General features: G+C 49.0%; 1 protein-coding gene across 2 annotated transcripts in view; it reads left to right on the plus strand.

Moving 5' to 3' along the window:
* The first annotated feature begins 12,965 nt into the window (after positions 1-12,965).
* CARMIL1 (capping protein regulator and myosin 1 linker 1) overlaps positions 12,966-13,841 on the plus strand; it is a 376,826-nt gene continuing 375,950 nt past the window's right edge. For both annotated transcript variants that reach the window (XM_069730895.1, XM_069730896.1), the window contains exon 1: positions 12,966-13,207. In XM_069730895.1, the coding sequence (XP_069586996.1) occupies positions 13,168-13,207 (40 nt within the window). In that variant the 5' untranslated portion in view covers positions 12,966-13,167. The remainder of the gene's footprint in view (positions 13,208-13,841) is intronic.

Here is a 13,841-nt window from a genome sequence, read left to right on the forward strand (position 1 = left end):
TTTCTTGCCACCGCTTGCTTTGATGTGTCATCTTAGAAGAGCTGCATTATCTGAGCAACTTTTGGGTTGTAGACGCCACCTCATGCTACTGTACAGTACCTCTAGGGGTGAGAGCAATAACAAAATGCAAAAGTAACCAAAACAACAGCCAAAAAGGATGGTCTGTGGTCATCCCCTGCAGAACTACTCCTTTTTAGGAGTTGTCTTGCTAATTGCCTATCATTTCTACCTGTTGTCTGTTCCATTTGCACAAGAGCAGGAGATATTGATTCACAATCTGTGTTGCTTCATAACTGGACAGGTTGATTTCACAGAAGTGTGATTGAGTTGGAGTTACATTATGTTGTTTAAGTGTTCCTTTTATTTTTTTGAGCAGTGTATGATGAGTGACAGAGGAATGGGTGGAGGGACCTGTCACTGTAAGCTGCAGTGACTGATGTGGCCCAGCCCATAAACGCCCCCACGCTGACTGACCACGATGGCGTGGGCCGCGCATCCCCCGGGGATGCAATACGGACCCTTTATACTGCAGAGGGGGACCCGGGCCTACCCGAACTAGGGGAGGGCAGAGACCGGGGTTCTGTGGCAGCTGAGCATGTGGACAAGAAAAAGACATGTAGGACTTGATTACACAGCACAACTTCAGGTATAGAGAAAGTAAAGTTTACTATAGTAAAGTCACACAGTACATAAACCAAACATTACTATGCTAGGCTCCCGATTCCACACCTCCCAGAAGGGTACCACCCAGGGGACCCCAAGGCACCAACGGATCACCGAGGCACACATAGGTGGGACATCAGGACACAGGCAGGACATCAGGGTACACAAGGTCATCAGGACGCAGGCAAGACATCAGGACACAGACAGGACATCAGGGTACATGAGGTCATCAGGACATCAGGGTACACGAGGTCATCAGGAAGCAGGCAGGACATCAGGGTACAGACAGGACATCAGGACACAAGGTCACCAGCAGACATCAGACAGGAGTTGTTCAGTTCCGGACATCCGACACGACCTACAGGCACCACCACAGTCATCAGGCTCCACGCTCCAGGCACCGGTCATCAGGTTCCAGACTGCGGTAGTCAGGCTCCGGGCATCAGATCTAGGAAGGAACTCAATCGGGATGGTGCTAGAACCACTGGATTCCTGGACCTGCCAGGAGCGAGCACCGCATGGTAGCCAGAGCACAGGGTAGTAGATGCTCAGCAGAAACACCGGTTACAAGGGACTCAAAGTCACTGGGTGCAGGGCTCCAGACGCAGAAGGATCCCAGGAACATAACACAGCAGACACAGTTCAGACAGGGTCAGGTACAGGACAGGTACAGGATCAAGGATTCAGGCCTGGATATACCGCCTCCAGGACAGGCGCCAGAACAAGACATAACAGGAATCAAGGCAAGGACTTTGGTACCAAAACATAGACAGGAGAGGTGCAGGAACACAAAACACACATAGCAAAGTTCAGGAGCTTTGTGAGTAGCTCAGGCCGCCCATAGGGCAGGGGAACTATATATAGGAGCTGCCCCTCAGCAATTGGCTAGGGACAGCATTTCAAGTACGCACACTAACCCTGATAAAAGCAGGGGAGGTGTGGCCATGCACGCCCTAAGCCAGGGGTCGGGAACCTATGGCTCGCGAGCCAGATATGGCTCTTTTGATGGCCGTATCTGGCTCGCAGACAGGGGGCCCGGGGCCGGCAAGTCAGACGCCCCTGGTCACCGCACTATGTCCGCCTCCTGCTCCCGCACACTTCCGTCACTTACTTCCAGGGACGGATTATCAGAGGGTCAATATGGGCGGTAGCCCAGGGCCCAGTGGTCTGGGGGGGCCCTGGGCTACCGCAGATTAACCCTCTGATAATCATTTGTGAATGCCGGCCCGTGCCGGCCGCCGCCGCCGGCGTTTATGTGCCCCCCGGACCCGGTGGGCGGAGAGAGGGGGCCGCATCGGGCCCCTTCTCATCTGCTCACCGGGCCCCTTGCAGCGCTGCGGCGGTTTCCTATTGATGTGCGGGCGCGCGCCCGCACATCAATAGTTAACAACAACAGCCGCCAGCCAATTGGAGGCTGGCGGCTGATGTCGGCCGCAGCGCACACGTCGCCGGCGTCTGACGTCATTGTCAGTCGCCGGCGAGTGTGCGCTGCTGCAGGGAGCTCGCCGCCTGGAGCGCGGACAGGTGAGGAGACTGCTTGTTTTTTTTTTGTTTTTTTTGGATCAGTTATCGGTGGACACACTGGGGGAGTGGGGGGCAATGCTGGAGGACACACTGGGGGGCAATGCTGGAGACACTGGGGCAGATTGGAGGACACACTGGGGGCAATGATGGAGACAGTGAGGCAGATTGGAGGACACACTGGGGGGGCAATGCTGGAGGACACAGTGGGGCAGATTGCTGGAGACAGTGGGGCAGATTGCTGGAGACAGTGGGGCAGATTGCTGGAGACAGTGAGGCAGATTGGAGGACACACTGGGGGGGGCAATGCTGGAGACACTGGGGCAGATTGGAGGACACACTGTGGGCAGTGCTGGAGACAGTGGGGCAGACTGGAGGACACACTGGGGGGCAAAGCTGGAAACACTGGGGCAGATTGGAGGACACACTGGGGGCAATGCTGGAGACAGTGGGGCAGATTGCTGGAGGACACACTGGGGGGCAATGCTGGGGGACACACTGGGGGCAATGCTGGAGACAGTGGGGCAGATTGCTGGAGACAGTGGGGCAGATTGCTGGAGACAGTGGGGCAGATTGCTGGAGACAGTGGGGCAGAATGCTGGAGACAGTGAGGCAGATTGGAGGACACACTGGGGGGGCAATGCTGGAGACACTGGGGCAGATTGGAGGACACACTGGGGGCAATGCTGGAGACAGTGAGGCAGATTGGAGGACACACTGGGGGCAATGCTGGAGACAGTGGGGCAGATTGGAGGACACACTGGGGGCAGATTGCTGGAGACACTGGGGGCAGATTGCTGGAGACACTGGGGGCAGAATGCTGGAGACACTGGGGCAGATTGCTGGAGACACTGGGGCAGATTGCTGGAGACACTGGGGCAGATTGCTGGAGACACTGGGGCAGATTGCTGGAGACACTGGGGCAGATGATTGCTGGACACACTGGGGCAATGCTGGATACACTGGGGCAATGCTGGAGACACTGGGCCAGATTGCTGGACACACTGGTGGTAATATGCTGGACACACTGGGGCAGATTGCTGGACACACTGTCTGGGGGCAATATGCTGGACATACTGGGGCAGATTGCTGGACACACTGGGGGTAATATGCTGGACACACTGGGGGTAATATGCTGGACACACTGGGGGCAGGACTGGAGGCATGGGCAGAATGTAGACACGGGGCATGATTGGAGACATGGGGCAGGATGGATACAATAATAAAATAGACAATTGACATAACTGACAATGCGTTGTGTGACATGTCCAACATTCCAGCTTCTTTCTTCTGCGAATGCCTCAAAGCTGGCATTCTCTCAACATCAGGTGGGAAGAATGCCAGCTTCCAGTCATGCGCAGGAAAAAGAAGAAGCCAGACTGCTGGACTGATGTCATGCATCGCAAGCTCACAATGTAAGTTATTTATTTAATTTTTTACTGCTAATTACCATTGTTTCAGTCCAGTTGTGGCTTTATACAGCAGGGAGGAGCATTCCTTGCTGTACTAAGTGAACATTGGAGCGATTGATCTGTCAATGGCCCTTTAAACATATTGTACGGCTCTCGCGGAATTATATTTCAAAATATGTGGCGTTTACGGCTCTCTTAGCCAAAAAGGTTCCTGACCCCTGCCCTAAGCACAAACAGAAACCATTGCAGCACAATCAGTGCAGGAACTGAGGCTCGGGGCACCTGGCAGCGGCTGAATGCCCGGACACATGTGGAAAGTCATGCACCAGCTGCAAATGACCTTGCACCCGCGGACTGCTTCCACAGCGGCAACCAGGGATTGCACATGCGAATGGCATGCAGCAGAGCAAAGACCTAACCACCCATGTTTGGGCGCACGACAGGGATTGGAAAAGAGAGAGAGAGCACAGTTTGACCTTTTGAATGCAAAACAAATCGCTGGAATTGAGAGAGGACACCATGTTGCATTTGGAGAGACCCTGATGTGCCTGAACAGTGGAAACCCCCCACAAGTGACCCCATTTTTTAAACTAGACTCCTTAAGGAATAAATCTAAGTATGTGGTAAACCCCTTGAACTCCCAGGTTCTTCAGGGAAGTTTATAATGTAGAGGAAAAAAAGAAAAAAAAAATCACATTTTTCCCACAAAAATGTTCTTTTAACCCCAAATTTCTCCTGAGTGCGCCGATATCACATATGTGATGGAAAACTAGCGCTTGGGTGCACTTCAGAGCTCGGAAAGGAAGAAGTACAGTTTAACTTTTTTAATACAAAAATGGCTGAATCGAGAGCAGACGCCATGTCCCTGTTGTGCCTAAACAGAGGAAATCCCCTTCAAGTGACACCATTTTGGAAATTATACCCCTCAAGGAATATATCTAGATGTGCGGTGAGCACCTTGAACCTCCAAGTGCTTCACAGAAGTTTATACTGTAAAGTCGTGAAAATAAAAAACACATTTTTCCCACAAAAATTCTTTTAGCCCCAAATTGTTTTATTTTCACAAGGGTAACAGGAATAAAAGAACCATAAAAGTTTTTCTACAATTTCTCATGAGTGCACCAATACCCCATATGTGGTCAAAAAGCTCAGAAGGAAAGAAGAATCATATTGGAGTTTCAATTTTACTGGAATGGTTTGAGGGGGTCATGTAACATTGGTAGAGCTCTGTAGGCAGGGCCACCATCAGGGCATTACTGCCCTTTCCTGACGTATGGGGCCCGGTGAGCAGAGGGGGCAGGAAGATCCAGCCGATGCAGTAACTGAACGTGTGTCCTCGGTAGCACGTTCAGTTAAACTCTATTGCCGTACGGGCCTGCAATAGTTAAAAGCCGGCTGCCAAGCACTGAAGTCAGTGCATATGTCCCTGTTGTATGACGTCACTGTCATACGCCAGCGACTCTGCGCTTCGAAGCGATGGAGGAGACGACGACGATGGACTACAGCCAGGTAAGGAGAAAGTGTAGGATCATGGGGCAGGATGGAGACAGATGGGGCACGATGAAAATACTTGGTGCAGGATAATGGGGCAGGATGGAGACAGATGGGGCAGGATGGAGACATATGGTGCAGGATCATGGGGCAGGATGGATGGAGCAGGATCATGGGACAGATGGGGCAGGATCATAGGACACATGGGCAGGATGGAGACAGATGGGGCAGGATGGGGAGATCACATAGGGCAGGATGGGAGATCATATGAGGCAGGATGGGACATCACATGAGGGCAGAATGGATACACATGAGAGCAGGATGGGAGAACATATGGCTGGAGCCAGGAATGAGACGCAAGGGGGACAGGATAGGAGATATTATTACTGCAGTGATGTGATTTATTTTTGAGGAAACTGTTTTTAATGGGGAGAGGTGCTAGTCCTGTGCAGAGCGTCACTATGTCACCTTTTTTTCTTCATCTGGTGTAGTGTAGAAGTTGGAAAAAAAAGTAATGTGCTCTGCAAGCAGTGCTCTAGATCACTGTGTTATTTTCTGCAGAGAGGAGTCCTCACTGGAAGAAGGCATTGTAAGGTGGGGCACCGTTTATGATGGCGGTTTGTGCTGGATGAAGATGAAAAGCAAAGGACTTCAACTAGAGATGTCACCGGTGAGTCAGTGTATTACATGTACATGTATATACACTATATATTATATACAGAGCTCTTGTGTATAATGTCACTGGTGATCACTGTATTACCTGTACACTAACATAGTAAAATAGCAAGCACTGACACTGTATACTATATACAGATCTACTGTGAATAATAATAATAATAATAATAATTTTTATTTATATAGCGCCAACATATTCCGCAGCGCGTATAATGGCACTTATGGTAATATTAGTATAGTTTTTTTTATAGTAATGATCAGTATTGCAGTATTCGGTCCCGACATGGTGATAACATTTGATCTGATCATGGTGTGGTGGTATTTGTTCCTTGTATGTGGTATTATTCTATCACTGTATGATGGTATATGTGGTCTGGTCATGGTGTGATGATATTTGCTCCTTGTATGTGGTATTATTCAGTCACTAGGTGGTGGTAATATATGGTCTGGTCATGGTGTGGCTGTATTTGTTTCTTGTACAGGTCCTTCTCAAAAAATTAGCATATAGTGTTAAATTTCATTATTTACCATAATGTAATGATTACAATTAAACTTTCATATATTATAGATTCATTATCCACCAACTGAAATTTGTCACGTCTTTTATTGTTTTAATACTGATGATTTTGGCATACAACTCCTGATAACCCAAAAAACCTGTCTCAATAAATTAGCATATTTCACCCATCCAATCAAATAAAAGTGTTTTTTAATAACAAACAAAAAAACCAACAAATAATAATGTTCAGTTATGCACTCAATACTTGGTCGGGAATCCTTTGGCAGAAATGACTGCTTCAATGCGGCGTGGCATGGAGGCAATCAGCCTGTGACACTGCTGAGATGTTATGGAGGCCCAGGATGCTTCAATAGCGGCCTTAAGCTCATCCAGAGTGTTGGGTCTTGCGTCTCTCAACTTTCTCTTCACAATATCCCACAGATTCTCTATGGGGTTCAGGTCAGGAGAGTTGGCAGGCCAATTGAGCACAGTAATACCATGGTCAGTAAACCATTTACCAGTGGTTTTGGCACTGTGAGCAGGTGCCAGGTCGTGCTGAAAAATGAAATCTTCATCTCCATAAAGCATTTCAGCCGATGGAAGCATGAAGTGCTCCAAAATCTCCTGATAGCTAGCTGCATTGACCCTGCCCTTGATGAAACACAGTGGACCAACACCAGCAGCTGACATGGCACCCCACACCATCACTGACTGTGGGTACTTGACACTGGACTTCAGGCATTTTGGCATTTCCTTCTCCCCAGTCTTCCTCCAGACTCTGGCACCTTGATTTCCGAATGACATGCAAAATTTGCTTTCATCAGAAAAAAGTACTTGGGACCACTTAGCAACAGTCCAGTGCTGCTTCTCTGTAGCCCAGGTCAGGCGCCTCTGCCGCTGTTTATGGTTCAAAAGTGGCTTTACCTGGGGAATGCGGCACCTGTAGCCCATTTCCTGCACACGCCTGTGCACGGTGGCTCTGGATGTTTCCACACCAGACTCAGTCCACTGCTTCCTCAGGTTCCCCAAGGTCTGGAATCGGTCCTTCTCCACAATCTTCCTCAGGGTCCGGTCTCCTCTTCTCGTTGTACAGCGTTTTCTGCCACATTGTTTCCTTCCAACAGACTTACCATTGAGGTGCCTTGATACAGCACTCTGGGAACAGCCTATTTGTTGAGAAATTTCTTTCTGGGTCTTACCCTCTTGCTTGAGGGTGTCAATGATGGCCTTCTTGACATCTGTCAGGTCGCTAGTCTTACCCATGATGGGGGTTTTGAGTAATGAACCAGGCAGGGAGTTTATAAAAGCCTCAGGTATCTTTTGCATGTGTTTAGAGTTAATTAGTTGATTCAGAAGATTAGGGTAATAGGTCGTTTAGAGAACCTTTTCTTGATATGCTAATTTATTGAGACAGGTTTTTTGGGTTATCAGGAGTTGTATGCCAAAATCATCAGTATTAAAACAATAAAAGACCTGACAAATTTCAGTTGGTGGATAATGAATCTATAATATATGAAAGTTTAATTGTAATCATTACATTATGGTAAATAATGAAATTTAACACTATATGCTAATTTTTTGAGAAGGACCTGTATATGGTATTATTTGGTCATTATGTGGTGGTAATATGTGGTCTGGCCATGGTGTGGTGGTATTTGTCCTTTGTACAGGTGCTTCTCACAAAATTAGAATATCATCAAAAAGTTAATTTATTTCAGGTCTTCAATACAAAGTGAAACTCATATAGAGTCATTACAAACAAAGTGATCTATTTCAAGTGTTTATTTCTGTTAATGCTGATAATTATGACTTAGGCTTCTTTCACACTAGCGTCGGGCTCGGCCCGTCGCAGTGCGTCGGGCCGAGGTTACCGACGCTAGCGTTGTAAGCGCCGCACAACGGGTGCAGCGGATGCAGATTTTCATCGCATCCGCTGCCCCATTGTGAGGTGCGGGGAGGTGGGGGAGGAGTTCCGGCCGCGCATGTGCGGTCGGAAAAAGCGGTCCGTCGGCAGCAAAAAACGTTACATGTAGCGTTTTTTTGTGCCGACGGTCCGCCAAAGCACGATGCATCCGTCGCACGACGGATGCGACGTGTGGCAATCCGTCGCAATGCGTCGCCAATACAAGTCTATGGGGAAAAAACGCATCCTGCAAGCACTTTTACAGGATGCGTTTTTTCATCAAAACGACGCATTGTGACGGATTGCAGTTAAAGCTAGTGTGAAAGTAGCCTTACAGCCAATGAAAACAAAAAAAGGCATTAACTCAGTAAATTAGAATACTTTATAAAACCAGCTTGAAAAATGATTTAAAAAAACGAAATGTTGGCCTATTAAAAGTATGTTCAGTAAATGCACTCAATACTTGGTCGGGCTCCTATTGCATCAATTACTGCATCAATGCAGCGTGGCATGAAAGCGATCAGCCTGTGACTCGGCTGAGGTGTTATAGAAGCCCAGGTTGCTTTGATAGCAGCCTTCAGCTCTTCTGCATTGTTGGGTCTGGTGTCTCATCTTCCTCTTGACAATACCCAATAGATTCTCTACTGATACTGTTGTTTATAAGCCAGGTATTGGTACTTTTGGCAGCGTGGAGAATGAAATTTCCATCTCCAAAAAGCTTGTCGGCAGAGGGAAAAATGAAGTGCTCTAAAATTTCCTGGCAGATGGCTGCGCTGACTTTGGTCTTGATAAAACACAGCGGACCTATACCAGCAGATGACATGGCTCCTCAAACCATCATGAATGGAATGCGACACTTGTAGCCCATGTCCTGGATACCTCTGTGTGTGATGGCTCTTAAAGGGACTCTGTCACCTGAATTTGGGGGAACAATCTTCAGCCATAGGGGCGGGGTTTTCGGGTGTTTAATTCACCCTTTCCTTACCCGCTGGCTGCATGCTGGCTGCAATATTGGATTGAAGTTCATTCTCTGTCCTCCGTAGTACATGCCTGCACAAGGCAATCTTGCCTTGCGCATGCGTGTACTATGGAGGACAGAGAATGAACTTCAATCCAATATTGCAGCCAGCATGCAGCCAGCGGGTAAGGAAAGGGTGAATCAAACACCCAAAAACCCCGCCCCTATGGCTGAAAATTGTTCCCTCCAAATTCAGGTGACAGAGTCCCTTTAAAGCAAAAACTCCAGCAGCAGTTCACTCCTTGTGACTGACCATGAGTGGAGAAAAAGTTTTGGTGTTATCATTCATATTCTCTGAAAAAAGGCCAAGAAAGCAAAAACTTTTGAGCACATCTGTACCATTGGACAGTGACTAAAAAATAATAAAATTTTTACCACAAAAATATTGTTTTTGCCCTAGATTTACATTTTCACACAGGGAAATGGGTGAAAATGGCACCAAAATTTGTTCCACAATTTCTGTTGACTGTAGAAATACCCCATATCTAGCTATTCAGTATTGCTTAGCCATATTGCAAGACTCGAGAGGGATGGAGCGCTGTTTACCTACTGGCAGGCAGATTTTCCTAGAATAGTTTGTGGACGCCATACACAGAGCCCATAAGTGCTAGAAGAGCAGAATACCTCCCTCAAGTGACCTAGTCCCTGCACCTCTTCCCATGCAGCACAGCTGTCGGCACCAAAATGTATGATGGACATAGCAAGTCATAATGCGGGAACTGACACCGGCTCATGGCATACTATGTCCGTCATTGGTTGTAAAAACTTAAAAGGGGGTTTAACCAGTATGAGACATGTAGATCAGAAGTGGGAGCTGTTTGTCACTATAGGTCTCACACTGGCAATGCCCCTTTTCAATTAAAATAAGCTCTGGAGGCAGATTCTTGGTGAGATCTCGGTCCGTCTCAAAGAATCTATAGCTCATATTTAGAGAAATGTGGATTTCTCTCAAATCAGACATCAGATCGAAGTTATCACAAGATAATTTTATTCAAGTTTCGAAACCTACATGTCCATATGGATGGTTTAGGAAGGTTGATGCTAATAGATTCACTGTAACACAGATTTTAAACCTACCGTATGTTATCTCTGGAAAGCTCTGCAATCGTACAGCCAGGCTCTAATTCATGGTTTGGGCAGCATGAATTCACTGACAGGTTCCCTTTAAAAATGCCAGTTACTTATTGAAAAATAGAAAACAGGTACGGTCTCACCACTTGCACCAACTTCACATTATAATTTGGCTGCACATTTGTGGTTCCTTTGGGGCTTCTATGAGCCCTAAAAAATGGTACTCAGACACAACTTCTAATGGAACCATTCACTAGACTGAGGCAGATGGAGTCAACTTGTCCTATGTGTGACTTCTATTTCAGCAGTACGTGCCTTTTTGAAATGGGCATAAAAGCGTTGTCGATCACTTTTGTGCCAGCCTGAAAAAAACGGACAAAATGGAGGCCACACAGAGAGTGACTTTGTCTACCTCGTTATTATGAATGGCTTCATCAGTTCTGTCTGAATCCCATTTTTCTGGGCTTCACGTAGAAGACACAGTGGAACCACAAATATGTCACCCAAACATAATGTGAATCTGGTACAATGGGGACACTGTCACTTTTTCTTATATTGGCCTTAGATGTCAATAATTAAGGATGTTTTCCAGGACTTTACATATGTAAAGAAAAAAAAAAATAGATTGTAAAATAAAAAAATAATTATCACTTAACAGCTGAATACCCCGCCACTACAGTGCTGTTGAGATCGGATGTGATGACATCCTATCCATCAGTCACATGACCACGGATTGTCTTTTGGGATCAGAGAGTAGTACATAGGGCATGTGATGATGTCCGGGCCATCAGTTATCTCACCTGGCAGCCAATCAGTGGCCCTTAGCAGTCAGGTGACTGAAGTTTGGGGAGTTATCAATTCCATTCCTGGCGGAGCCCACAGGGGAGGTGGCACAGGAGCTGGAGATTTAGTGGGAATATTTGTTTTGTTACTTTCCCTTCAATCTGCCAAATTCTGAAAAGTGCTGAAAAACCCCTTTATTACCCATTGATCACTTAACCCTTTTAAAACAACACATTTCCATCAGTACAAAGTGCCACTTTGCTAACTATGATGCCACATAACTACTCAGGAGGAGTTTTATGAGAGCCAGGTCCATGTATTTCCAAAAGTAGTGTGAGATCATGATGCCCAATTGGGTGCCAGTAATTACATTACTGTTACAGTATATTCTCGGACACTATAATGGGGTATATAAATAAATTATCTCTATTTTCTAACCTGCTAAAACAACATTTCTTGTGAATATGAAGCTGGTGCCCTAGGGTGCTGCATACTGCCATGGGTGGACCCTGCCCTGAGCCAGGGTTACCCTGTGTGAGGCTGGGCCCTAGGGTGCTGCATACTGCCACGGGTGGCCCCCTGCTGTGAGCCAGGGTTACCCTGTGTCCTATGGTGCTGCATACTGCCATGGGCGGACCCTGCTTTGAGCCAGGGTTACCCTGTGTGAGGCTGTGCCCTAGGGTGATGCATACTGCCAGGGGTGGCCCCTACTCTGAGCCAGGGTTACCCTGTGTGGGGCTGTGCCCTAGGGTGCTGCATACTGCCATGGGTGGCCCCTGCTTTAAGCCAGGGTTACCCTGTGTGAGGCTGTGCCCTAGGGTGCTGCATACTGCCATGGGTGGCCCCTACTCTGAGCCAGGGTTACTCTGAGTGAGGCTGTGCCCTAGGTTGCTGCATACTACCATGGGTGGCCCCCCTGCTGTGAGACAGGGTTATCCTGTGTCCTAGGGTGCTGTATACTGCTGTGGGTGGACCCTGCTCTGAACCAGGGTTACCTTGTGTGAGGCTGAGCCCTAGGGTGCTGCATCCTGCTGCCAGTGGCCCCTGCTCTTAGCCAGGGTTACCCTGTGTTAGGCTATGCACTAGGGTGCTTCATCCTGCTGTGGGTGGCCCCTGCTCTGAGCCAGGGTTACCCTGTGTGAGGCTGTGCCCTAGGGTGCTGCTTCCTGCTGTGGGTGGCCCGTGCTCTGAGCCAGGGTTACCCTGTGTGTGAGGCTGTGCCCTAGGGTGTTGCTTCCTGCTGTGGGTGGCCCGTGCTCTGAGCCAGTGTTACCCTGTGTGTGACTGTGAGGCTGTGCCCTAGGGTGCTGCTTCCTGCTGTGGGTGGCCCATGCTCTGATCCAGGATTACCCTGTGTGTGTGAGGCTGTGCCCTAGGGTGCTGCTTCCTGCTGTGGCTGGCCCATGCTCAGAGCCAGGGTTACCCTGTGTGTGTGAGGCTGTGCCCTAGGGTGCTGCTTCCTGCTGTGGGTGGCCCATGCTCTGAGTCAGGGTTACCCTGTGTGTGTGAGGCTGTGCCCTAGGGTGCTGCTTCCTGCTGTGGGTGGCCCATGCTCAGAGCCAGGGTTACCCTGTGTGTGTGAGGCTGTGCCCTAGGGTGCTGCTTCCTGCTGTGGGTGGCCCGTGCTCTGAGCCAGGGTTACCCTGTGTGTGACTGTGAGGCTGTGCCCTAGGGTGCTGCTTACTGCCATGGGTGGCCCGTGCTCAGAGCCAGGGTTACCCTGTGCCCTTGCCGCGGTGCCATGTTATGTGCTTCCTGAGCCTGGCCATGGCTGCCAGTGCAGGAGGAGGCGGCTGGGGAGGTGAATGGCTGAGACATGGAAAGCTGGAGGGAAAGACAGAGAGCTGCTGTTATCTGCCTCCCCTCCTCCTATCTCCATGCACACCCCACCCCCTCTCCTGTCTCTTTAAGCCTCTCCCCCTAGTAGTCAGTGCAAGGGATTTCTCAGCCGGGATACGGTTATTTCCTGTTGGGTCGGAGTAACCTGGATCTGTGGGCATGGAGGGCAGCCGCGGGGGGCATGGGCACTAGCACTCTGCTTCGCCCGGGGTCGGACTGAGGTTGTTGTGGACGTTGTGCTGCCGAATCGTGTGGACCTCACTGCCTGGTACAGCGCGCACAAGAGGGGAAAATGACAGAAGAGAGCTCCGAGGTGCCCAAGGAATTGCAGGGTAAGATGCCCACCTGCCGCCTCCGTGCAGCCTGGCGAGTAACCCTTTCCTGCTCTGCAGGTGACAGCGGCCTCTCGGTAGCACAGGGGTTAATGGGGTGGGCGTGGCTGCACGGAGACCTGTCTGTCTGAGGGGCTCGGGGAGATGTTCTGACAGGGGGGAATGGACTTTATTTGGGGGCAGAAAGGAGCAAAACTGCAGCCTCAATTGGGATTGTGGGGGTGAGGAGACCCCTGACTGTTCGGTGGAGCAGGTGGTAATGATACTTTGAATCTGTGACCCCCTCCCATGTATATATTGATAGGTATATGAGGGGGTCCCATACTTAGAGTCTCCCCTCTATCTGTCATTGTCAGGGTGCATATCCCCCCAGCTCACAGTATGGAACGGGGTAAAAGCGCCAAATTCCAGTGCAGCGTTATCCGAAAATGGTGTTTTGTTTCCACCCTTATTCTCTGGGGTCGCCCTGGTAATATTGTAAGAATGTAGCAGCCCCTCCATTTATTTGGGGTCCCAGCACTGATTTTGGACTTACTGCAGTTGTGACTAAAAACCTATTGATTTGAAAGGAGCCAAAATCTCCGGAGTGGATGACCCCATTGTAAAACATGGAGGTCCGCACGTCGGAATCTGC

The sequence above is a fragment of the Ranitomeya imitator genome, chromosome 6 (genome assembly GCF_032444005.1).
Source record: "Ranitomeya imitator isolate aRanImi1 chromosome 6, aRanImi1.pri, whole genome shotgun sequence".
Classification (NCBI taxonomy): Eukaryota; Metazoa; Chordata; class Amphibia; order Anura; family Dendrobatidae; genus Ranitomeya; species Ranitomeya imitator.